Source organism: Mesitornis unicolor, unplaced genomic scaffold (assembly GCF_000695765.1).
Source record: "Mesitornis unicolor isolate BGI_N332 unplaced genomic scaffold, ASM69576v1 scaffold17279, whole genome shotgun sequence".
In the NCBI taxonomy this organism is placed as follows: Eukaryota; Metazoa; Chordata; class Aves; order Mesitornithiformes; family Mesitornithidae; genus Mesitornis; species Mesitornis unicolor.
The window spans coordinates 6296-32426 of record NW_010205585.1 but is presented as its reverse complement, the minus strand read 5'-3'; the positions used below and the strand labels follow the sequence as shown (position 1 = coordinate 32426).

At 34.6% G+C, this 26131-nt stretch overlaps 1 protein-coding gene across 4 annotated transcripts in view; it reads right to left on the bottom strand.

Annotated features, from left to right (window-relative positions):
• The window catches only part of LRRFIP2 (leucine rich repeat (in FLII) interacting protein 2), a 44369-nt gene extending 19546 nt beyond the window's left edge, over positions 1-24823 (bottom strand). The window contains exons 1-13 of one of the 4 annotated variants that reach the window (XM_010191470.1): positions 24723-24812; positions 17452-17538; positions 15911-15961; positions 12803-12856; positions 10977-11042; positions 9672-9713; positions 8718-8783; positions 7206-7280; positions 6469-6516; positions 6339-6383; positions 4868-4915; positions 4720-4773; positions 2099-2206 (exon numbers count right to left, since the gene is read on the bottom strand). In XM_010191470.1, coding sequence (XP_010189772.1) covers positions 2099-2206; positions 4720-4773; positions 4868-4915; positions 6339-6383; positions 6469-6516; positions 7206-7280; positions 8718-8783; positions 9672-9713; positions 10977-11042; positions 12803-12856; positions 15911-15961; positions 17452-17538; positions 24723-24812 — 834 coding nt within the window. Of the gene's footprint in view, positions 1-2098; positions 2207-4719; positions 4774-4867; positions 4916-6338; positions 6384-6468; positions 6517-7205; positions 7281-8717; positions 8784-9671; positions 9714-10976; positions 11043-12755; positions 12857-15910; positions 15962-17451; positions 17539-24722 lie in introns of all 4 variants that reach the window. The other 3 variants (XM_010191471.1, XM_010191473.1, XM_010191472.1) reach the window with 3 other exon arrangements.
• Between the last annotated feature and the right edge of the window lie 1308 nt (positions 24824-26131).

Sequence of the window (26131 nt, the reverse complement as noted above, 5' to 3'; positions counted from 1 at the left end):
GCAAAATCAATGAATGCCTGTAAAAACAAGCCAGAAACTTTTAAAGTTTTAAAAGTTTTTAAAAAGTCACTAGCAATATTAAAGCACTGAACAACAAAACCTATTTCACTATTTAAAATTTCAACAGGGTAGTGACTGCAACACTTAGTGAAAATGAAGCTTCATGTAAGTGCACTTCAGACAATCAGTGACACCAGTCTGAGCGTCCTAGTTATTAGAAAACACATTTGTTCCTTCAATCTCTTTAGTGAAGCCTGCAATTACATCAAGACAAAACCAATTCAGGTTAAAGCCCATACCTAAAGTGCACTAATTAATAGCAAGCTACAAAATAATTTCAGTTCATATTTGATGTACTGGAGCCTAAGCAAAAGAGCTACAACCCCCTTATTTCTTATTTGGGAAACTGATTTGCAAACTCATTTTGTAGATTTCCATTTTCTACATTTCTATGAATCAAAATAGGTGGGATTAAATGAAAACATTAACATGCTAATTTAATATATTTCCTAAAACAAGTATGATGCACTGAGTATTGTATGTCAAATATCTGGCTTCTCCAGAAACACCTAGTTTTCTCCCAGACTGTGGAGAAGAAATGTGTAAGTCTGCTACAAGCACAGTAGAAACAAATGTTACTTTATGAGATCTTTCTTTTTTACCTTCTATTATAGTTTCCACAGAAGCAATATTGCACTTCCATGGCAAATTCACAATCTCCAATGATTTTTTTAAACAGTAAATTGCAAATATTTGTCACTGCTGTAAAGGTATATGATGATAAGAATGCAGTTGATGTGAAGTATCCATTTAGAATAACTTAAAAATGCAATTTTGGAATCTAATACATAATAATGATTATTACAATAGAAACAACTGAGAAGGTAGCATAACTACAGTCTCAGCCTCCAAGTTTTCTTTTAGCAGAGCATTAATTTCAGAAAAGCAAGTTTATTAGAGAGGGAGGGAAAAAAAAGCTAAAATTTAAACTAGATAAATGATTGGTTTCTGTCATGATTTGAGCACGTACAGACAATAAATATCACGCATTATTACAATACAAGTAACATCACACTGTAAGAGTATTTAATCATCTAAATGCCAAATCACGGAAACCATGGTTGTAAGGGTACTCCAGCAGTCGACTAGTCCAGCCTCCCATGTGAAGTAGAGCTGCTGCCAGCATCCCAGGTTAGCTGTGGCCTTACCTCGCCAAGTCTCACCACCTCCTGAGGATGGAGGTTCTCCAGCCTTGCTGGAACCTGGGAGCGCAACACTAACCTCCTTCCGGAGCTTCTTGCAGGGGCTCATCTCAACCTGCTAAGCTGCAGTGCAAGGTTGCTGATCACCATGTAGCATCCCCTCTACCCAACTAAATATGCCCAGGTCTCTCAGCTTCTCCTCCTACTGCATGTGCTAACCCCAACTGTTACTTCAAAGATAAGCCTAAGAACAGAAATTTCCTTATTTTTTTCCACTATTAAACAACTTTTACTGGAGGTAACAAGACCTTCTAGAACTTATAGCAACAATAAAAAGGCGGCAGCTAGGTTTGTTGTAAATGAGGTTCAAACTAAACGCATGCACAAGAAAACAATCATAATTTTCCTCCAACATGCTCTATTGACTTGGGTTTCAGTGCCAAAGCGTAGCCAACAATGAGTGCTCCAGAAATGGATCCTCACAAAATCTCATCCTGGATGAATGAACACTAAAATGCACTACCAATTATGTATTTTTAGCACTAAACCAAGTAGTAGCATTCCAAAAACACACAAATGACCTAGACATTGTTGATTTTCACAAGAAAACCCCCCAACATTTAAGAAATGCTTAAGCTTATGACACACAAAAAACGTGAAGTGTTAACACTTGTCATGTTCTTCTAGCAACAAGCAAAATTCTCTTTAAAATCAAGCAGCATGCGTTTTAAGAAAATCAGACTCCAGACTTTTTTTAGTAAAGAAATGGCCTCAACCCCTCAAAAAACCTATGAATGCTTGTACAGTTCAGAATTTACTCTTTCAGAGTATGAAAAGAAAATCCATAGTTAGGAAGTCTGCTGTATTTACCACAGTATTACAAGCATTACACTCACACTATTCAAGCCCTGGACGTCATCTGCATCAGAAACAATGCTTCCTCTGCGGTTGGAACGACTGAAATAGTCAGCAGCAGTTTCACTTTGATCAGAAAAATCAGAGGACTTCAAAAAAAAAAATAAGGAGAAGGGTGAAAGAGGAATGAAGATGATACCACAGAATGAACAAAAGCTTATTTTAAAAAAACCCACCACAACAGGATATTGTACCTTAAATCTCCATTACTACAACTTATTCTTGCTTTTCTAACAGTTTAGCAGTTTTAAAATCTTAATAACTCTTCTAGGTTTTTGCTATTTTAAATGTGTTTACATGAATAAGATGTGTCCCACAGTGATATGAATACTTTCATCAGCATATGCATGTTTTTAAATACTCTCTTCACATGTTTATTATCATTATACAGTATCTACAGCTAAAAGCAATGAACAACTTTTTTTTCATTTTCCTTATTTGGAGTAACATAAAAAAAACACAACCAGATATACAAAAGGGTTTAGTACTAATATAGTGCCAAACACAAGCTACAAAATTACCTTTTTTCATAAAAAGATCATAAAAACAGACTATATAATTACAAGTTAACAAATGAAAGTTACTGTTTTTCTCTACAAATGCTGTCTTTTTGGAAATCAACATAATCCCAACACTGCTACTACTAAGTATGATCTGGGCTTCCCCTCATTCATAGTTTTAAGAGACCTTACAATATAAGACAAGCTTACTCCCCAAAGCAATGTCAGACAGGCACCTAAAAAGGAGAGGAACAAATGCTAATGCTACACGTGACTGGTAAAAAAGGCAAAATAGATCTAACCACAGTACAGTCATTACAACCGCTGTGGGAATTCAAGTGAAATATTTAACTGAGAAAACACTATGCATGTTAAACAGTATTTAACAAGAAGAGTAGGTTTATTAGAAGTGTTATACATGAATGATGCAGCCTCATGTTATTCCAGCTAAAAGCTAGTGAGATGTCACATGCATATGTGGCAAATAAAACAATTTGCTGATTAACACCTGTCTCAAATTACAGATGTTTAGAACTACCAATTTATTTTTTTTAGCTCTGCTAGGTTATGTTCTACTTATCTGACAAATAATTTTCCAATTGTAACTATATCTACATTTTTAATATTTTTTTAAACAACAAATAAATTTTCAGTCAGAAATCTGGCTAAACTTTCTTATTTCACTTCCATTCACAAAGTACAAAGATGCTGAGCAGAATTCTGCAGAAGAACAACTCAAGGGCTACAAATATGATCTATGACAACACTGCAGTCTTTTTCATTCAAAACCAACTTATCTTTGCTGTTGAGAAGTCGATGTCTAATAAACCTTACTGTTACTCCTTCGATACCTTTTGCACTTTTAATATCTTTCTCAGTGGATTTATCAAAACTGACAGTTTAAGATGGAGATGCACCATACAGTTTTTCACCAGTGCTTCCTACTGCTTCCATCTTCTCTCCTACTTGCTCTTTTAACTTCCAGTGAGTACTGAGCTGACTTCCCATACACTACCCAGAGTGAAACCAAAATAATAACCATAGAAACAGTAGAAAGTGAAAGTTAATATATAAATAACATTTTTGCTTCATGATTATCATCATAATAATTTCCTTAAATAGTCTGAACTCTATTAAACATTCACTGGCATAAGTGAATGTACTTTGGCATTATTAGTATCAGATATACATACTGAGATCTGATAGTATTTTTTCTATATACATATAAAGTATATACTTTGAAGAAATTAATCTCAATGTTAAAAGAAACTAAGGCGACAAGTATTTGCACAGTTCAAGAGACTTTAGAGAGGGATGTTAATACCTTTTAGGTTTTAGAATGTTGTAAAGCAATAGCAAAATGCCCTCTTTCCTACACCCTCAAAAATTCACTCTGACATCTGTTTAGTTAAAAGCAACCAGTTGCTGCCAAACCTATTTTTATTTGTTTAGTCCCTGTAACATTAAGAATATGTGAAAAATGAAAATAGGACTGAGTATTTCAATTCAACCCATTATAAGAACACTGATCTACTTTTTGGGTAGTATGACAAATAAGCAGCTGTACCAGTGAAATTAAGTCAGTTGCTATGTGGTAGAAACAGAGTAGAACTACTTAAAATCACTTTGCAGCACGAAAAGCCATCTTTGGAATGACCTTTTAAAACAATACAGATGGAACAGATTTCTCTCAGTTTTGAATACTGGTCACCATAAAAGTCAGCTAGCTACTTCCTGCATGATACAACAAAGTTTGCATTAGTCCTCTTCTCAAAAAGACTTTTTCACACGTATTGTACTAAGTTTCATATGCCTGCCCAACTATGACATCAAGTGGTACTCCAGTTTACAACTGGTTCCAATTATACACATGACAAACATTTAAAAGGTGTTTACAAAAGTAAATTCCTTATTGCTTCTACACTTTCTACACTACTGCTAAAACTTTACTTCTTGCTAAAAATCACATCTCTGACAAGGGACTTTTTTGATGTGACATTGAAGAATTGAGTCTGTGTGGAGTCAGTAGAATGATCCCTAGTGTGAAACCATTGTATGTTAGTATCAAAGCATTCAGCAAATCATGCAAGAGGAATGCTCACCGCAGGACTACTTCGAATTGAGCTTGCTCTTGAAGAATAACTGTATTCAGATGGCTAAAGAAAAGTTATGAAGGAAACTTTCACAATTATCATAGATTTTTGTCTCCAGGAAACAAAGATAATGAAAGAAGCAACTAAAAGCACTTACGGTGCGAGAACTATATGAGCTATGCAATCTGTCACCACATAAAGATGCCTGTGAAGGGGAGATTGAAACACCAATAATAGTTTCAGAAATAGTTATGCTATGCTTTTATACAATGTAATTCTTATGCACTGTAGTGCACTCTGTCTTATCCCATCTGTGCATTTTACATTTAACATTATACTTTTTGAAAGGACGAACATTTATTTTTTTACATTTCCAGCAGCATTTCCTCCTTCTATTAGGAATGTCTATTTCTAAATATAAAACTAAGAACTGTCTTGAAAAATAGACAAACAGTTAAAAAAAATCAATCTTAACTATTATCAGAAGAAAATTAAATTAAGTATGTAAATTGCAATTTGTTTTTCACTGTTCTGAAGCCCTCAGATGTTTTAATCCACCCTGGGAACTGAATCTATATTGTACACATTTATCAGTTTTACTTGGTGCTCACCCACGCAGGTTTTTCTGAAGGAGAAAATGTTACAGTTGGACTTGATCTTGTCTTTTCCAACCTATATGGAAACCTATCATTCTAAGGTGCAAGGCTGATATCTATTTATAATAAAAGCAGTTCTGGGAAACACAATTTAAAAAAATAGTCTCATGCTGCCTTCCCCCTATCTACCAAGAGATCTGTGGTAAAAATTAGTTATATGTAATAGCAGTCATTATGGTCTTGTTCTCTCACTACTCTTCTCTCATGTTTTCTTGTGAATATGCACAAAGCCAAAAAAGCAGATGAACTCTGTTTACAATCCAAGTATAGAACAAGACCTCACTAACTACATAAAAATACTACATAACAATACTTGAAAAGTTTCCACATAGGTTTAATGTGTCTCTAAATGGAAGTATAAGTTGGATTTGAACTACTATGCAGCAAAAGGCATAAAGTTTCAGGCATGCATGTCAGTCTTTAAGATGACATTTTGTAGAGCTATCTTGGCCATTCTTAAGGAACTTCTAGCTACTTTTTATTTTGTAAATATTAGGTTTTCATCCTTTTAACACTTTCACATTATTATTAAATTTAAATATGGCATCTTCTTTGAATGTATTTAAAGTGTATTTTCCACAGATTTCTGTAATCTCCTGACAATTATTTTTCCCATTTAAACACTCAGTTTGATTGCTTTAAATACTTTTTTTTTAGTATTATACATGCAGTTGTTATTTAATTTAGTATGCTTGGATCAACTTGTTCTAACCCCAGTGTTCTTCAACATGATTGTTGTACTCAGACTTTACACTTGACTGTAAAAAGATCAGCAAAACAGTAACTACCAAAGTACTTTAAAGAGGCAATTTAACCATGTTAAAAACATTAAACTGAATACCTCCACAGAATGACACACACACAAGCTGCAGCTTTATTTAAAAATATGGAAAAAATGCACATGTAATACTGTCAAGCCTCATGGCCATACCATACAAATTTAAGGCAACCATGCAAATGGTGCTTATGAACCAAACTGATACTTCTTATCAAACCAATGTTTACAGAAGGAGACACCTATGAAAAAAAGTACAAAATTATATTTCTGTGGTCTATTCAAACATCTAAACATAAGCAAGATATTATTTTACATTGTACTAACCGTGTAACTCCTAGTTGTTGCCACTGGATCACTGCATAAAGAAGATGACTGTAGTGTGAACAATAGAAAGTCAGAAACACCTTTTCTGTGTACATTATTTTTTTTTAAATCTATTTCTCTATATTCCCCCAAAGCTGTAAAAAATGAAATCTTAAGTTTTAAATCTATAATAGACAGGAACTCTAAGAAAAGTGTGGATAAACATTCCAAGAAAACCATTAAAACATTAATTACAGCAATCTAGTATTTTTATCAAATTTGTAGAAGAGAACGATAAGAAATTAATTAGTTTTGAAAAGACATGTCTATTTCCTCTAGCTACTTATTTGAACCTGACCATGACAATCACTGCAGGTACTAGTACACTGATGTACACTAGTGCATTAGTGCTACACTTGTAAGACTTTGTTATTGTTTTAAAAAATAAGACTTTGAAAAAACAAGTGTCACAGCTGCTAGTTGTTTTCTTTATATTATCCAGTAATCATGAAATAGAAACAACGTAAAATTTAAAAGCCCACATATGCAGAACACAGAATAACTTGTGTTATCCATTCATTCTATAAAAGGCAATCCATAAAAGCACAGAACACAACTGTAGCTACTATTAGCTGTAATAATTTGCAAACTTAGAGAAGGAAAGAAAGAGAAGTTTTCTTTTTACAACATAAGTAAGCAAAATCAAATATATTTATTTTATGTACATTAAAAAAAGAATATAGGAAGAGGAGACAGACCCGAGTATGGTTGGAAGAAACTGGTTTACTATGTCTAAGGCTGCTATAATTTCTTTGATCATAGTAAATTCCACTCTGTGGTGAGGAGAAAGAAAAGAGAAAAAGGTCACATCTGTACATCTTGTAAATAAAAATTCTATCTCAACATGGCCCAAATGTTCCCAAGCTTAGAACATTGTACAGAACATTGTAAAAATTGTCCCTATGATTAACTCAAAATCCATGTAACTTTCTGAAGCAAGCACTAAAAGACCCCAAGCCTACTTATAAAAAAATCTGTATATAAGCATTATCTGTATTTTAATGTCATGCCCACCCAAAGGAGGAAATAATTTTGAGGTTTTTTCCTCATTAATAAATAAGAAAACTCTGAAAAGCTTAACTAAACCCTGTCAATTGCAGCATAAAATACATGAAAAATATATTTGACAAAACTTGCTAATAATTAATAATGATTTGCTTGGGTCTTTTTTTTCATTAGATACTGTTTGAATTAGAGCATCTAAGGAAACAGGACAAAAATTCCTAAAAATTTAATAGGGGATTTGATGTTTGTGATCAGTATTAGCCTGTACCCTAGCATTGTTCTTTATACCAAGCACACATGCTGAAAGACTAGCAATTATACTTAGCCTTATTTCTGTTGGTTTTTTTTTACATTTCCTATACAGATTGCACATATATGTACATGTGAGGAAAAATGTGATGATATATGCATATAAAGAGATGAAGATGTGACAAGAAGTACTGTTTTCAGAAAACAGCACTTTGTACCTCAATAGACCAGAGGAGGCAGAAAAGATTCATATTACTAATTTATTTAATAACTGAGGAAACAGGAGAATAGCACCTCAAAAGTGTACGAAGAAATGCTGTAATACAAATAATCATAAGTAAAGAAAAAATTGTTTCAGCCTTGCCTCAACACAGGTATCTGCTGCTGCTCTAACTCTCACAATATCCGATTCACCTGCTATTACATTAGTGCCAAAACCCTCTAAAATATTTCATTTCTTGGCACTATATTTACATATATTAAACACTGGGCTTTCTAGAATAGGTTTTGGAAGATCACAATAATTCACATGCCTTTCTCTGGGCAGTTCACTGGGTTAACATCAAGATTTATGGTAAATTCAAGCTGCTTTACATCTTCATTTAAAATATCTCTAAATGAGATAAGTGTAAATAACAGAAAAAGTATCTCCATCCTGACTGAATAAACTTTAATGCAGAGAAGTGCCACTGTTAAATATTTCAAAGAGCCTTTCAGAGGCCTCCAACAGAACATGATTTCTACAGAGCTGATTCCATTCATGGGTTCCACTGCCACGAGCACAGTTTCAAACACTTAACTTCAGGTCAGAATTTGGTCAATACTACAGGTTACTTTTTTCCCCTGAAAACATTTATGCATATATCAGCAAGCTAATAAATTTATTCATAACTGTATTAGTATGTAATTCCTTACAGTATGTATATTTAAAATAAATATTATAGTAGAAAACTAACCAGTAAGTCTTTATGAGAATAAAGAGCTTTCTTCTTTGAACTATGAGATTCACTGTAAGCATGACTCTAAGAATAAAATTTAGAAAATTAATACCACTATATAATAGCATCTTCAATCTTAAAATATAGATTAGTCAAACATAAGGATTTAAGGTATTAATCACCTACAATGGAAACACTACAGAAAATTCTGACTACATTATTAGAATCATAGGCCATATTTCTATCACTGTGTAAAAAAGAACTGGTAAGTGAAACTATAACCAACATTATCTCTGATTAACACAAACTTGGCTTAAGCCAGTGTTCATATTTCACAAAAAAATGTAATACCAATAAATAAACTAAAAAAGTTTACATCAGTCTATTTTAAGCACTATATTGTGTTTGTATATTTGCGTTATTCAGATAACACTGCTGTTTAAAGAAATTCAGCTTTTTAAGCTGCTTTCATATTTCCTTCTGTGGTACTTGGTGCTGTTCTTTGCTTAAGATACACATCTATCTTCCTTAGTGTAATACCAATAAGAATGTGATGCACTCAACTACCACTTTGTAATGTTAAGAATATTTTTTAAGTAAATTTATACCAACCATCTGCTTTTTCTCAAGATTTTTTCCACTAACTTTTCACTAGATAAAGTTTCTATATGGAATTAGACATATGTCACTTCATTACCAAGTTTAGGAATAACAGATAAATACTAAGAAGTGCTCACTTGTAAGACAGCTCTCTGTAATACGAGATTTCATTACATTTTCTTCCAGAGAAAGTTTATACATGCATTCTATGGAAAGTGTTAGAATCATACTGCTATTATAGGTCTGAAAGTGTGATAGTACAAATTTGTTTAAATCAATAATTTTTTAAAATCAATAATTTCAAGTACCAAGTTAGTATCAACAAAGCACAAAAGCAGTCTTCAGTCAAAGACATGCAAAGTGTTAACATACTGGGACCGAGTATCTCGTAGATCTATCCTTAGCACTGTCATACTGAAGTAAAAGAAAATTAAATTAAAATCATGAAGTTTAAAAAAAACCTGAAAAGATAATTTTGGACAGCAGTATGTTATGTGAGATATTTCACATGGTTTTGGTAACAGGATTTTGAATAACAGAGTGAAGTCTCATACTGTAGACTGCATTAAACTAAGACAGTGTTTGTTAGGTTATGTGATAAAAGGCTCATCACCATACAGGCAAAGGATCCCAGAGGGCCATCAGTCAGCTTTGCTGCTGAGGTGTGAAACCCATCATGATGGCTCTCCAAGGCACCCTGCAGAGTGAAGGAGGTTGCCTCAAGGCACGGAAGACATGACAGGATGCAGGGGAAGAGCATCCTGGGCTTAGGGGAAGAATCACATGTGGATAAAGGGAGGGATAAAGGTGTTTTCAGAAGGAGCAAGTGTGTGAAAAAGGAGGAGCAGTTGGATAAAAGGGCCACCTGTGTGGAAAGAGACTGATGGACTACCACACTCAGCAACTCTTCACAATACTTATGAAAAGAGTTTCATAATCATAACTTAGTCAATGTCGCCGTGTTTCTTCTCACTCAACAACAACAAAATGTGTGGATAGTATATATACATTCATCTCTTTTTAACATGCAAATCAAATTTTCAAAACAAGCTTGTTTTTTCCAATTAATTTAAAATTTCTCAGGTATAACTTAGCTATTCTGACTGTAGTTGATGCACAACTTATACCTTCACTTAACTAATACCATCTTAACAGTCTACTAAACAAATATTTAAGCTTTCAACTAAATATTTATTGAGAAATTGCCTAAACTAGGAATACCACAAAAATACACAGAAATACCCATTTCTGAAAAAGTAACATTCCTCTTTGCATATTTCAGCCCTGACTATAGGACTAAAATAGCAACATACCTGAGGGGAAAAAAAAGGTTTCCTGCCAGAACTTTTAGCAACATCTTTGTACCTGTCAAAGTTGATGCACAACCTTTGCCACTTTATTTTACTTCCCTTTTGAGGACATAAGAATAGAAAGACTGGAGAGACTAATTCCCTTTTAACTTGAAGTTGTCTTCAAGACAGAACACTTACCAGTTTTCTCTGAGTCCTCAAATCTGCTGTCACAAAGTGTTTGACTACATCAATCATTGCAGCAGTCCAATTATTACTGTTTTCTCTAAAGAAATATGCTTTCACCAAACTACTGCTAAGGTAAGTAGACACAGAAAACGCTATTACATGTGAACATATCAAAGCATGCACATTCCAGGCTACACACCACAAGATCTCTCCTTCTGGAGGTACTTGCTCTGCTTCTGTGAGACCCACTGACATCCAAAGAACTCTTAGAAATGAAATTGTAAACATGTATGAATAGTTTTTTAAAGCTCTAATGATAACTGCTAATCTTCACTGAAAGGAACTGAGGCAGTCAAATAAACTGTAGGTAAGATCCCAGAAATGAACTCAGTTACCTGCTGAGTTCTAGCCCTATTCTTTAGTCAAGGGAAATTACTTAATCTCTCTCTTAGCACACTTTGTATGTTAACCAAGGGAAAAGCAGATCTGAGAAAACCTGTACCAGCTCATGAGCTTATAAGTGTTGCCACACGCGGCTTCTGTAAACCACTTACTGTTCGCAAAGTAGTCAATGCTATGTGATTTAAACAATTTATTTGGTAAAAGTATCTGTGGGACAAATTGTGGAAACACTTTTCTAACAGCAGGACTTGGAAAATATCATACCAAATTCAGTTCACCAAAGATTACATTTAATTGCTCAAACTTCTTAGTAAGTAGCAATGACTTTTTTTTTTAAGTCACACAAAGAAACAGCTTGTGCCACCTTACAAAATAAACAAAACCAACCCTTTTACTTTACTAATTTGTCCCTCTCCTGGACCGTATATCCAGATCAATGACAAGCTGAATTTTAAGAAGATCTAAAGAAAAGAGGTAAATGTTTAAAAACCCTCAATAAAACCATTCTTTAGCATGGTATATGACCTAAAGTGGATATAGGAGAGTCTATACAACAGAACAAATACTTCTATTAGCAGTCTTCGGAATACCTTGCATCATTCAGGTAAGTCTTTGCCACTAATGAATAAATACATCCCCACATTCTCAAAGAAACAAAACCTTTCATCGTAGCAAACTCTTCTTCAGAATCTATCTTAAGGTACTACTATTTTTTTTTCTTCCACAAATATTACAGAAACACAATAATACTGGAATTTCAAGAGAAGACAACTGTGAGCAGACTACCATCAGCATCAAGTTTGGAATGAAAGTCCAAGTTGTATATCACTATGATTAATCTTTAGTAAGTAACACTGATTCCTAGGATGACCCTGAGTCTGCAGTATTAAGATTTACTTTCTTAAATAAAAGAGAGAGACAAGGAAAATGGGAGATTTTTCCCCATTAGACTGTTATCTAAACTAGACCACTGTTGGTTATTAATAGTGCCCTCACATCTGACCACGAGATTTGATGTACAGTAGTAATCATAAGGCAATTGACAACTTACATAAGAATTCTAATACTTTACCACTTCAAGGCATGTCAGTTAATTCTTAGTAGCTGGCAATATGGGAAGCTTACATGAGTAAAATTACTCAGCTTTTTAAAAAAGGAAATAAACCACATTAGACTGGAATAACAGTAGAGGATGACACTTAAAACTTATCATTGAATATATGTTATTCCAAATAATCAATTTTTGAGCTGCCTATGTTTCTAAAGAGTATCCAAATGCTCACTCTATTTTCAGCAGTGAAAATATATTGTGAATAAATATATGTGGAAGAGGAAAACAGCACAAAGTATTTACAGTAAAAATACAGTCAAAGAATTAAAATGTGACTGTTGAGATTCTTTTTAAATGCAAAGATTACAGAGATGCAAAGATATACATAAACTACCTTGGTGACATTCATGGAAATAAAACACTGGATGAACTTTAACATTATACGCAACTTAAAATACTGACTCTAAAACTGCTAGAACTTAAAGCATCACCTGCTCCGTAAGAAAATGAAACCAAAACCCAAACTTTTTATTAAAGGCCATTATGGAAAAGTACACAGTTTGAACACAAACCAAATATGAACGTTGACTAGATCGGTAAGAATACCTGGCCCTCTCTGAATCTTCCTGAGAAAGAAGAAATGTAGAGTTATTTCACAGAAAAAAAAAAAGGCAAAATAAAAGCAAGCAAAGGTGAGCAACATGCTGTTAGCACTTTTATTGCTATGTACTATTTTGAATAATCCACTGTGGCAAGTGAACTCATTCAAGTCAGAAGAGCTGTGATTTCACCTCACTTGGTTAAGTATGCCAACACACTACATTATGGGATGTAAATCATTCCCAGATTCCTCATACGTATTTCAGATTTTCTCCTCTATTATTGTAAGAAAGCTTCTTAAGCAAACTATTAATTGTAAGTTCTGTAGGTTCTGCTCTACAATGACACTGAAAATAATATACTTATAAAATTTGGGTGAGGACAGCTAGCTAAGGCACCTAAATATGTTTTGTTCCATTGAAAGATCAGGGAATGTTCATTTTGGCTCATGCAAAGGAGTATGTGAGAAGCAGCAGGAAAAAAACACAACCGATTTAAAATTAAACACTAAAATGTTTCACATGCCATAAGCTTCTCAAATTTTTAGTTACAGTAGGTAAGCATGTTAAGGAATAAGCTTAATTTTAAACTACCCCATTTCAAGGCTACAACAGGGCTCCAAAACTTGGAATCCTTCCTTAAACAACTTGCCTTCTACAGTTTTCAGTATGTCAAACTATTCTCAAGATTGTAAACCAGTTATCTTTAGAATTCAGAGCTCAGCCTCCAGATCATAGATGGGTATCTAAAGTCTAAAGCTGGCTTTCATACTGCTTATGGTCACATGGTTATTTTCTGCATTATCACTGGATACATTTAATTGTTTAATACTATCTTGTGACTTATCAAGATGCCTAGTCAATACTCTGCAAGAAAATAAATTCACAAAAAGGGAGGGGAGTAGGGGGAAGACTCCTTTCATGACATTTTAGTATTCCTCTCCACAGTGTCTACTTTGAGGATCAAGATAAACATTAATGCTATATAAATATGTATAAATATATATGCTTTGCTTGAAAGACACAAGATGAGCAGAACCACAAAGATGATGGAGGGAGTGGAGCATCTCCCTTATGAGGAGTGGGGGAGGGAGCTGGGTCTCTTTAGCTTGGAGAAGAGGAGACTGAGGAGTGACCTCATTCATGTTTATAAATTTGTAAAGGGCGAGTGTCAGGAGGAAGGAGCCAGGCTCTTCTCTGTGACAGCCAATGACAGTACAAGGGGCAATGGGTGCAAGCTGGAGCACAGGAGGTTCAATGTGAACATGAGCAAGAACTTTTTTACTGTAAGGGTTACAGAGCACTGGAACAGGCTGCCCAGAGAGGTTGTGGAGTCTCCTTCTCTGGAGACATTCAAAACCCGCCTGGACACGTTCCTGTGTGACCTAGTCTTAGGTGATCCTGCTCTGGCAGGGGGGTTGGACTAGATGATCTTTCGAGGTCCCTTCCAACTCCTAAGATTCTGTGATTCTGTGATAGAATTTTTGAACACATTATAGTCAGTTCATTGCCAGTTTTAAATATACTTTGTGCCTGTGTTCTAAATGGACAAATATCTGTTAATAATACTTTTGCAGCTTGCAAGATGACAGTTTGCTATTTAAGATTCCTCTTAATTGCCAGTACAGCACCGGTCTTTCCCCCAGCTAATAATATGCTCCTGTAATGCAAAACTTCACCTTCTGATACAATTGCCTGTACACTTCTGTAGGTGATTTACTTAGGGCAACAAGTCTCTTCCTGACATACAGTCAGCAAATAGAAAGCCAGCATTAAGTGTTCTGCACATTCAGAAAGGATGAAGTAAGTACTACAGTACTATTACAAGCAGGTAATGGTGATGGTACCTATCAAGCTTGATTTCTCAGAATTTAAGTTTGAAATATATCCTTTATCTAAGAAAGTGGTTTGGTCTCCTGATCCAGGAAAAGAACACACATCTGTTTAGAAATCTCCTGCAGCAGGTGTGCCTCTGCATCTTCCAAGCATAAAAAGGTGGTATTCAACTGAGAGGCATTAGTTTCCAAGTGAGGTTACTCACAAATGCAGTCTGTATTCCACAGATTGGAAACCTTTACATTCAAATGTACATTCCACCACAGATAACAGAAACCTATGATGCTCTTTAATGAGATCCAGCATACAGACAAATATCAACTAGGTGAAGAGACTATATAAAGTCAGCACAACTTTTGCAAATAAAATTCTAGTGATAGTTCTAGGATTTCTCAACAGAAGTGCCGATTAACTGTCATGGTAGATTTAACTATTTGAAATTACGGTTAGTCTAGGCACGTATTACTTAAACCTTCTTGAATCAAAACATTCACACAGTGAACACTTCCCTACAAACAAAAAGAAACTCACATCTTCCATGTGCCTTTGTAAAAGGCACAAGGTTTGTGAAAGAAACTCTCTAAAGTAACATTACACTAAATTAGTAAGTATTGAACAGCAGCTTTCTCAGAGCGTAACTATCTCTTCTCCTTCCTAGTTGGTCAATTTAATCTAAATAAATGAACAGTCAAATATTTTATCATTATTAATTGAAAGCGAGAGGCAAGGGATAAAAGGATGCAAGTGATGCATAAGTTGCTGGTTTTCTGTCTTTTAAAAAATCTTTTACAAATAGTTTTTGTAAGTCATAGAAGTCACTTAATCATCAATGAAAAGGCTAGCATTTGCCATGTTACTCAAAGAGGAAACAAATAAATGCAAGTCTGCTAAGAAAAAACAAAGTAAAAACCCTAAACCCCAGAAATTAACTGAAATAAAAACATTTACTATTGAAAAGATTATTAACTATACTGAAACAAAAGTTAGATTCACAACTTTAAGCCAGCACATGGTAGAAAAGAAACCTCACCTAATTTTAAGAAAAGCATCTCATTTCATAGTTTGTCTTTTGCTGACATAAAGTACCCTGCATATCCACACCTATACACAGTTTATATGTAATTGTTTTCAGTAATAAAACACTTCGAAATAACACTCAGCAAACCATTAGTAAATTACTTCTTTCAAATCCTGTGTTAGTTCTCCAAGCAGCAAAAACATGCGCAACAGGTGGTTTTAGCCTACCATCCATTTCTGGATATGAGCCCATTTTCTATCATATGAATGCTGAGAAAACTACAGAATGTAAAAACAAGAACAAACCATTTACAATATAGATTAGTCACCACACAAAATTGGTTTCCTAAATAAAAAATGTGGGAAAATCCAAGTTAATAGCCATATAATCCTCAGTATAATAGCAGACACCTACAGCAGTTAGAAAACTGAAAGTATGGAATAATGAGAAGCATATGAATTTGAGGCAAAAACATGTTTTTTTAAATTGTACTTGTTATTACCAGAGCAAAGCCTCCACCCCCCAAAAATATCAGCATTTACATGGATTTGAACACAAACATGGTAAAAATAATAAATGATCTGTCTTCTGTATGCTATGTGAAAACCTGAATCAACTACAATAACCATGAAAAAGGCAAACTGCTGAAAATCTAGTTCCTAGTTTTTACTCAAAAAATGCAAATTTTTCTTTTTTTTAGGAGAAATGTATAGAACAACACGCAACTGTATATGTAACTATTTTTAAAAAATTAATAGGATTGCGTTAAAGATCCTGACAATAGGCATTTATTATGAACACTGCATATAATCCACATGGGAAAAAACTGACTAAAAACTGCATATCCAAAGTCACATGTCCAAATTGTCCAGTTACTAATTATGTTATAAATACTTTCAAAATTGAGCAAAATAACTCACTCTACTTTTTCATCATTGTTTATCCAATACATTAGGCAGTGTACATTTTGGGTATGGTCATGTTTATTTATGCTATGCTGTCAGTTACCCTTATTTACATAGACATTTTGCAGAGCAACAAAAGCAAAGAAACTGCCATGTGTTAAGCAGTTGTTCTCATAAAAGCACAAAAATCACCAGCTAACTCAGCCACAAATCTAGTAATTCATACCCAGATAATATTAAATTTCATGTTAGAAGTTGGAAACTGTTCCTCTCTATGCAAAATTTTTGATGCACACCTGAATTCTGGACAGTGCCATTATATTCATTCTTCTGCTCATTTAAAATCAAGCAGAAATAAGAAAACCTCAGCCCTTTAAATATCCAGAGATAAACATTTAGATAAATCTGTCTCCAATTTTGATTGCTAGCCTTGAATTTACTGCATTTGTTAAAGGTAAAACATCCAGGCATCTGATTACGCCTGTAAAGCTAGAATTTAAGATGACATTAAAAATGCTTTCAAATGAAAAGCAAAATAAGTATGCTAATAGCCTATTTTGTATAGCAATTTTCTTCCCCACAATGCGAGCATAACTAGGAAGGAAGTTTAAAACGAATGTTCAGATTAATATCTTGTGAAGTGCTATCCACATGTAAATACAAAGCAAGTTATCCTTTTAGATATATAACTTAAGGGTAAAGAGGATGTTATGGGGGGGAGAGAGAAGCTAATAGTCGCCTGATGCTGAAAATACTGGCACGCTACTGCATTACACCAAAACACAAGATTTGATGAATGTACAGAAATAAAATGGATTAAGAGATTTAATAAAGGTTTGCAATAATTCCTGGTGCAATAGTACCTCTTTCTGCTGTCGCTCCAGCTCTCTCATACGTATATCTCTTGCTTCTGCTCGGGCTGCCCGTTTGGCTGCAAGCCTGGCTTCTGCCTATAGGCAAATTGAAAATACTGGAAGTTAAAACCACATTTTTTTGTGTAATGGTTTGGAGTACTCAATTTAATAATCTCACAAAAATTAATTACATGTTGATAAAAGAACTGAGTTCAGAAAAAATTCCATCACTAAACCTAAAAATTCATGTCTTGCAGACTTTAACTAGACTTAGGTCTATACATACTATTTAAACAGGTGTGTACACAGCTGCAGAATCTTTGGCTACAAAGAGACATTAAAACAAAAAAGAAAGAATCAAAATAAAGACATTAAACTACTACTGTTCATGTCATATTTAAAGGCTCCGCTAACATTTGGAATTATTTCAAAAAGCAAACCTCACTTCAAGCAGCAATTATAAAATCAAGTTGATTATTGGACACACTGTAAGAAAGAAATTTAAAGTTACGGTTCCTCAAGAACTAACTTCAATATTCACCATCACCAAAAACGGAATTCCCTACTTTTCCATTCAAGCCCTTACACTCCCAACACCTTCCTTGGACACAGCTCCAGCACTCAGAATCTGCTGTAAGCCAGCGTCAGTAACTACCATGGCAGAAAGTTAACAACAGCAAAAAATAGTCTTCTGAGTTTTCTGCTGTGTTAGTGAAATGAACTGGCTTGCACAAGGACTTACGAATACCAGATTCAGCAAAAAGGACATGCAGGACAAACAGTAGATAGCCCTCCCCCTTTTCAGTAGAAGAAAGCTGTTACATCTCTTGCACTGCTTGTGACACCTGGTTATTGACAGACACAACTATATATTTTCTCTACTTTCTATCCAGCCTCAACCGAAAAAGAAGCACATTGTCTTTCAGATTCAAAATACTACCTCAAATTTAATCAGTTAACTAATTACATGAGCCAATAATTTTGCCATAAAGTTAATAGTTGAGGCAAACACAGACTCATTTTTTCATGTGTGAATTAGTTGATGAAAATTTTCTCTTAAATTCTTGAAATGATAAACCACTGAAGACGAGTTTTACACCAAAAATTCCAGTTGTCTATCTAATGTTAATTAAAACCTCATGAACAGCAGTCAAAAATTCAGAACTCCTAATACCCAGAACATTGAATTTTACACAACTTTTTTAAAATGTTAAACTCAATGGGATTTTGCCTTTGGCTATAGCTTTTTTCCCTGCTTTTGCCACTATCATGGCATAAGTTTACAAAAAACATTAGAAACCTATAAAGTTCACGACAACTGCAAATAACTCTCTTTTACTATGCTTCAGGAAAAAGGAAGGGGTACTTAACTCAGAGTTTAACTTCAAATTATGATTAAACTGCAGGTACAAAAATATCTATCAAATAATGACAAGAAAGAAGGCAAACACACTGTAGCTTTATTACTTAAAATAGTTCTGTCTTAGCTGTCAATGACACATGAAGACGGTGTTTTTCATATATTTTGCATACTCAGATGAAATCATTCCAAGTCTCTGCCAGCTCTCTTGACTGCCACGAAGTAATTTGTTTTTGAGCAGCATAAAGCTACTCTTCTTCCTTCCTGATGACAGCACACAAGAAAAGCAAGGAAATTTCCATGCAACAGGAAGTTTTTTCTCACCAGCAGCCCTACTCTGCAGTTGTCTGTAACCATAGCTCTGTCCCACAAAGTTTCACACAGACATGTATGCAGCACAGAAAGGACTCAAAGAGCTGGTATGCCTGGGTTTAGTTCTGTCTGTTGATCAGCATGTATATGCATCTAGCATTTAGACTCCGGTAAGGCTTTACTGTTAAAGACAGAAAGTTCATTTGTTTGCTGATTTACATTAGAAATCAATTTGCATTTCACTCCTCTCTCCTAGTCATACAGCCAGAGACCTAACTTTCAGATTCCTACAGTAGAGGGGAAACTCCATTTCTTCTAACTTACTAAATGCTTAAGAGAATACAGGACAACATTACAAGCATTTCTCATAAAATGGGTACTTGAAATTGAAGGGAAAAAGTTTTACCTTTTTAGAGAAAAATGGTTTGGTATTACATAAATTATTAATTTGAGCAACTAGATTCCTCTAAAAAATATGCAATTTTGAAAAGACAAAGAAGTTGGCAAATTAAGTTCATTGAAAGTTATCAAGCTTTCTTCACCAAACCTTAGAGAAGAAAAATGACATTACCATTTGAAGGGTCATCATACCAAATAATTCTTTATTCTCAGCAGAATTGTTAGAGAGAAGACCTCATGTTATTAATAGAGCGCTCATACAAATCCTGATAACTATGTAATTTAAATTCAAAATTTACTTTAGTTAAAAAATAACCATAATTCAAAAGGATATCATTTTCTTCCTGTATGTTGCTATTCACTCTGTTGTGTTACTGAAGAAAGCCCATAAAAATTGTGAAAGAAATTTCCACCAATAAACTCTTCACAGATTACATTCTTCAGCTACATTGAAATAAAGTGTTTAAATATCGGCTAAGGGAAATACAGTGCCACAACAGCTCTGGCTAGTGAACCGAGTTGAAAAGATGAAGCAGTTTGGACTACAGAAGCTGCACAGAAAGGAAGTCTAGACTAATTTTTTTTTAAATAAAAAACAGTGAAAGGACAGGCAGTCAATTTATAATGCTTTTCTAAATCAATTAGTATTTGAATTGAAGAGCATTCTAAACACATCACTACTACTTGCTCATACAAGCTTAGGACTCAGTACAGGTTGCCTTCTACAGCTGGCATTAAACAAATTACAGCCTTAGAAAACTAGACTGGCCTCTACAGTCTTGACTTCAGTTTCATCAGTCATTATTCTCTATACAGTCTTTAGACCAGACACAAAATATAATATCATCTAGCCGAAGCACAGCTTGTTAAGAAGTGATATAACATACCAAATTCCTATTTTTCTGAAGTAAAAATTAAACTGTGAACTGACCAAGATCTAGCAAATCTGACACTTGAAAAGTTTCTAAAGGAGACTTCAACTGCTATAAAGAAACATGATAGCTGAATTTTCTGAAATGCTTCAACAGCAAATAAGAGATGAGGTATCCAAACCTATTAGAGCCATACCAGTACACTTACACTGGTTGCTAAAATGGAAAGAAAACACTTAGTTATAAATTCTGGAGGGCAAGTAGGAGCCATGAGGTGTAGATACAGCAATTTTGCATGGAAAATCTTCAGAGAAGTGATCAAGAAAAAGAACACAGGATTACAGAGATCTTTGTAACAAAAGACAATGGGTTGAAAAAACATGAGGAAAAGGACCTCAAAACTTCATTTAGATAGGAAAAAAATAATAAAAGATTAATAACTAAATCTTTTATTTATTTTCTTATATGAACACACCCATACCTTATTTTTTAAATTCTATTCTAAGGACATATATGTGATTTTAAACCAAGTGCCATATCTGCATTTTTTTGGGTATCAGCTTTGTTCTGAGTAACAAAAAGCCATCTGTTCACCACTAAGTCCTGGGACTCTTCATTCCAAAGTAAGTACCAAAAAGGACTACATGCAAAAATAAAAGTAATGTTTCCTTACACCTGAATAAACAGCATTTCATTGTAGAAGAATATGATGGTTCTGGCGGCTTTCAAGCAGTTAGGCTACCACCTTGAAGCAGTACTCACTTTGATTAGGTTATTTTATTGCATATGTTTAGTAAACATATGGGTAGAAAGACAATGTTCTCTTTCTGTTACAGATGACATGGTCATTTTCCTCATTTTCACCTAAAAGCCAATTACTAACTATTACTTAGTCATTTAGAAAACCATCTCTGCTTATTCCATTTTTTTAATACATATTCTGCCACAATCTTTCGATTCCTGATACTGCCCTCATATGAAAATATGTAATGGAAGACAGTATGACATATCACAGATTCAACCAGTGTAGAAAAATTACTATATAGAAATTAATTTATTGGATCAATACTAAAGAATTTTTTTTACACAGAATCTCTTAGAAAGTAGATAACTTCCTTTTGGTATTAACAGACATCAAAATTTTCAATATGTCCCATAAAACAAGGAAATCCCAATTTTGTCAAATTACAACAGTCTGAAAGAGTAAGACTAGCGCTTTCTGAAATCTGAATTTTTGGTAGAAAAAACCTTGACATTTCATTCACTACACTAGAAGTCTTGGCTGGTATTACAAACTCTTATAATTCCTGATGTCATTCTGTGACTGCTTCAGAGCAGTCACAGAAAGAAAATTCCAGGGCACTTCTATGCAGTGTTTTTCCATGCAGGTTATCCTGAGTTTCATCATATTCTGTTTGCTACCCGTATACCTAGAACACCTCTTAGGAATGTTTTCCTGACAAGTCATCTGAGTTCTGGATCACAGGACTCAATTCAACTGTTTAAAGTAACATCAGCTAAAAAGATAGCTTCAGAAAAGGAAATAGAGGAACAAAACACCTGCCATGTTGCTGAGATAATGGCCTCAGAACAGTAAAGTATATCTACTCTGTATATTCATACACTGAGAATTGGCATGCCCCATGTCAGCATGGCAACTGAAAAATTTTCCACAGCCTCAAATGATAAGAAATATATATGGCATAGTAAAATCACACATTATCATGAAACTTAAGTTTCTTTAACTGACCTCTGCTGTTATATCTTAAGAAATTGTCCTGGTTTATTAGGACAGGATTTTAGGATCAGGGTTTTTTTTTGTTCAGGAAAACTGCAACTAGAACACTATTTCATGGGAGTAAAGTGACACACGTTTTAGTTTTCAGCTAATACTGATATATGATAATCAAGGTCTTCAGTAGTCTTGAGATGAAGAGTTGCAGAGGCTGGGGGAGGTGAAACCCAAGGTAGTTGACCCCAAAAGCTGACCCCAGGCTGACCAACTAGTATTATCCCATACCATAAATGTCACACTAATTATAAATTGGGTTGTTTGCTGGGGATAGTCCTTCTTCCCTCTTTCTTCTTCCATGGCCAACAGCTGAAGAGGGACATGTCTACCAGAGTATAAATAATGTACTTAATATTAATACTGTTATTAATATTAGTTTTTATTATTATTTTCTTAAATCAATTTCTATTTCAACCCACAGACCTCCTTTCCTTTTCCTGATTGCCCTTCCCCATGTGGGGAGGAGTCATCAGGTGACAGAACAACAACAGAAATGCATTCTGTTCCTTTAAAGTAGATGTTTTCTTTAGAATAAGTTGACTAATATTATGAATTATAGCTACCAATTCAATGACAACAGCTGCTGTCTGACATGGGATCTGAGGGCCAGCTTCTCCTACACACACTAAGGGATTAACAACCTGACAGTAGTACATATTGTGATAATACAATATTCATGATGACTTATAATTTTTAATTAAGACTCTTGAAGTGAAACAGGTACGTGGTAACACAAAAGAAGAAATGGTGCTATACACAGCCATGAACACATATGTAAAGGTAACAAATCATTTTATTTTAAATCACATTGATTCTCTTCTCCCTAACAAGCCATAAAAGGTGACTCGCAAAAAAACCAGAAAAATGCCAGAATATTAGAAAGGGAAAAAAATAATTCTACTAAGAAAAATCAAACAGAATATCTAGAACACTTAAAACAGTTAAAGACACTATGAAATGCCTACCTCTTAATTGATTCACTGATCAGCATAAAAAAATTAGTTCTCTTCAAGCAGATTTAGATTAATATCAGAATACTGAGTAAGTTTCATGAGCTTTTCAGAAAGCTGTTTTCTTGTTCATTTTTGACAAGAGAGAAGACTTAATATACATTAATCCCTGAGACAGACACATTCAACTTTTCTCTACAAGATGACAGCTCTAGCTGTGAGATCCAGTATTAGTTTAATTTAGCATTAAGGGGGGAAAAGCACTTCATTTTTTTTTTTTAATTTATGTGAAGTAAGAGAACAAAACCCAACTCTAAATTTAACCAAGGTAATACTTATTACACCTTGCTAATGAGACCTTTTTTCCCCAGGCTAAGTTGCAAGCTGATGTTACTGTAGTGGAACCATGCAGAGAATATACTGAAGAAATTTAAAGCCAGATCCCTCGTTCTTCATTAACTGTTTATCCCAAAAATGGGAAATAGAACTTGATGAGTGAGACTGTACATGACCAAGAGCCCCACAAAGAATGTATCTGGTAGGGCAAGAACTTTCATTAGATCTGGTGTGAATACAGCTTTCTGGAAAGTTGCCAATTAAATGGAAATGACTTGTTTTTGCTGACAGAGCATTTCCTTGGCCTACAGTCTGTGATGGCTACATTTGAAAAAGCATTCAGAAGCTGTATTTTCAAAGACTTACCACCTACCTATTTGATGTACATACACACACGTTTATACCTTTGTGTGTACAGTGTATATACAACAGCTTACATTACAAAGCAAATTAGAATCTGCATTTTCACTCATTTCTATCAACTAGAGTGAACAGCTTTGTACTATGTACAGCTCAAAGCTTGTGTATCCACTTGTATACAAACAGTACTAAGGCTTTTGTTTCCAAGCCATAGCATTTCCCCCCAGAAAAACTCAAGTCCAAACAGACATCTGCAAGACTCTAAATTCCAGCTGCCTCTTTCCTATACCCAGTGAGACAAAATTCCCCTTTATATCAACTTATTGTTAATTGCATTTTTGGCTGGTTACCTCCAGCTCTCTATTTTTCAGGTGGTGACTCCGTTGATAAAGTCCTGGTATAGTGTACCTATGAGGCTTATTTTGACAGAAATGTGACTCTTGATACTTGAAAGAGAATACATGACAAATACATTTTAATAATAACTATTAGTCATTCAACACTGATACATTATACTTACCATCTTAGGAATACTACACACAGCAATGAGATAAATGTTAATTATTTTTAGTTGTAGACTTGAGACAGCAACTGACTTTCTCAATTATCTTTAACTAACAATTATTTAAAGCATATAACTGTATGTAGAAATACCTGCTAAGCTAAAGTGTGATCTTGTGAAGATACGTTTATCATACAATTAACGTATCATTGTGATAACATTGATGTAAGTGTGATTTTTTTTTTTTGATCGAAAATATGCTTAGTTTGCATTAATTGTCATTTTTGGCTAATTATACTTTTTCACTTTTTAATGCACAGCGTAATTTTTTTTTCCTAGATAATGAGATTGCTTTCATCCCTATTTTTGAATTTAAGACAATATGAAATTAACAAACCTCTCTGGCAATATTACTCAGAGCTTCATCTTCTGCAGAAAACCTGTCTTTCACTGGAGTTCTCTTCCGTCCTGATCCAGGAGTTCCCATTTTTGTTCTTTGGTTCTGTATTTGCAAAAACATACAGGAAAAGGCTCAGTTTTCAGATACAGAATTAAAACCAAACAAACAATCCACACCCCAGAACATAGTTAGTTTTCCAATTCTTTAACTATAAAATACTCAAGAAATCTACATGATATTTGCATAAATCTCTCCAATAGCTGTATTTCTGGGGAAACTTCATCACAAAGTCTCACGGCAGCTCTATAGAACACCACTGCATCCTACAAGATGCATGCATAATCAAGTTTTTCTACTGAACAGAACCTCCAGCTTCACGGTTACACACAAACGTGAACTGCTTCTAGCTCAGTGAAGATACTTATGTACTCCTAAAAATAAGTATCTGTTTAATTTTATGGACTAAAGTACCAATGTACATACATAAGAGTAGTGAATTTTTAAAAAGTTAAGACATAGTGCTTTAAAAAAACCCACTACTTCATCTGTTTGGTGTAGCATAATTGCGCCAAAGGCACTGTAGAGGAAGGTGTGTGGCATTCCTCCTGCCAGCCATCTGCCACTTTTCTCACCTAGGATGAGCACAGAACTCCTGACTGAGCTCAAACCAAAAAAAAGGAAGCACAGACAGATTACCTGGAAGGTATAAAGAAATGTTGCCTTTGCATACAAGAAAGAGTTCAGAAAACCAAAACTCAGCTCAAGTCAAAACTAGCAAAGGCTGATAAGGACAGAGAGAAAGGCTATGGTAAGAATACTGGGAACAAAAGAAATACTAAGAAAACTGTAGGGCCATTGCTTAGTGACACAGAACAGTGGGGAGTGCTTGCAAGGCTCACCCTTGGCAAAAGGGTCTGGATAATAACAAATATGAAGATAAGAAATTTTGTGTGTGTGTGAATCAAATATGCAAAATTGTCTGACATGATATTTGCCCAGAACTGTTCATCTTGAATAGCAAGAGGATCATCAGTTAGATTAAACAATAACTAGGGACTTGGAAAGAAATGTTTGAAACAAAGGAGTCCTCTTGAAAAGAAGTATATAAAAAAATCAGTATCAGTGGGAGAGACCTTGGAAAGGAAACAGCATCAGTCAAAATCTGGTTTGACACTGCCCGAGTCACCCCACTGACTGCATCATATCTGTCCAGGATGAACAGTACAGAAACCCTCCTGGAGGATGCAAGGTCCTGCACTTCAGCAAGGAGCTGGGCAGTACAGGGTGCAGCAAGGGAGGAGAACCCACACCTTAGGTGCACAAATGTGAGCGTGTGAGGTGGATTTTCATGCACACCAGGGCATTGCAAGGAACAGCACAGGTACACACAGATCTAGACCACGCAC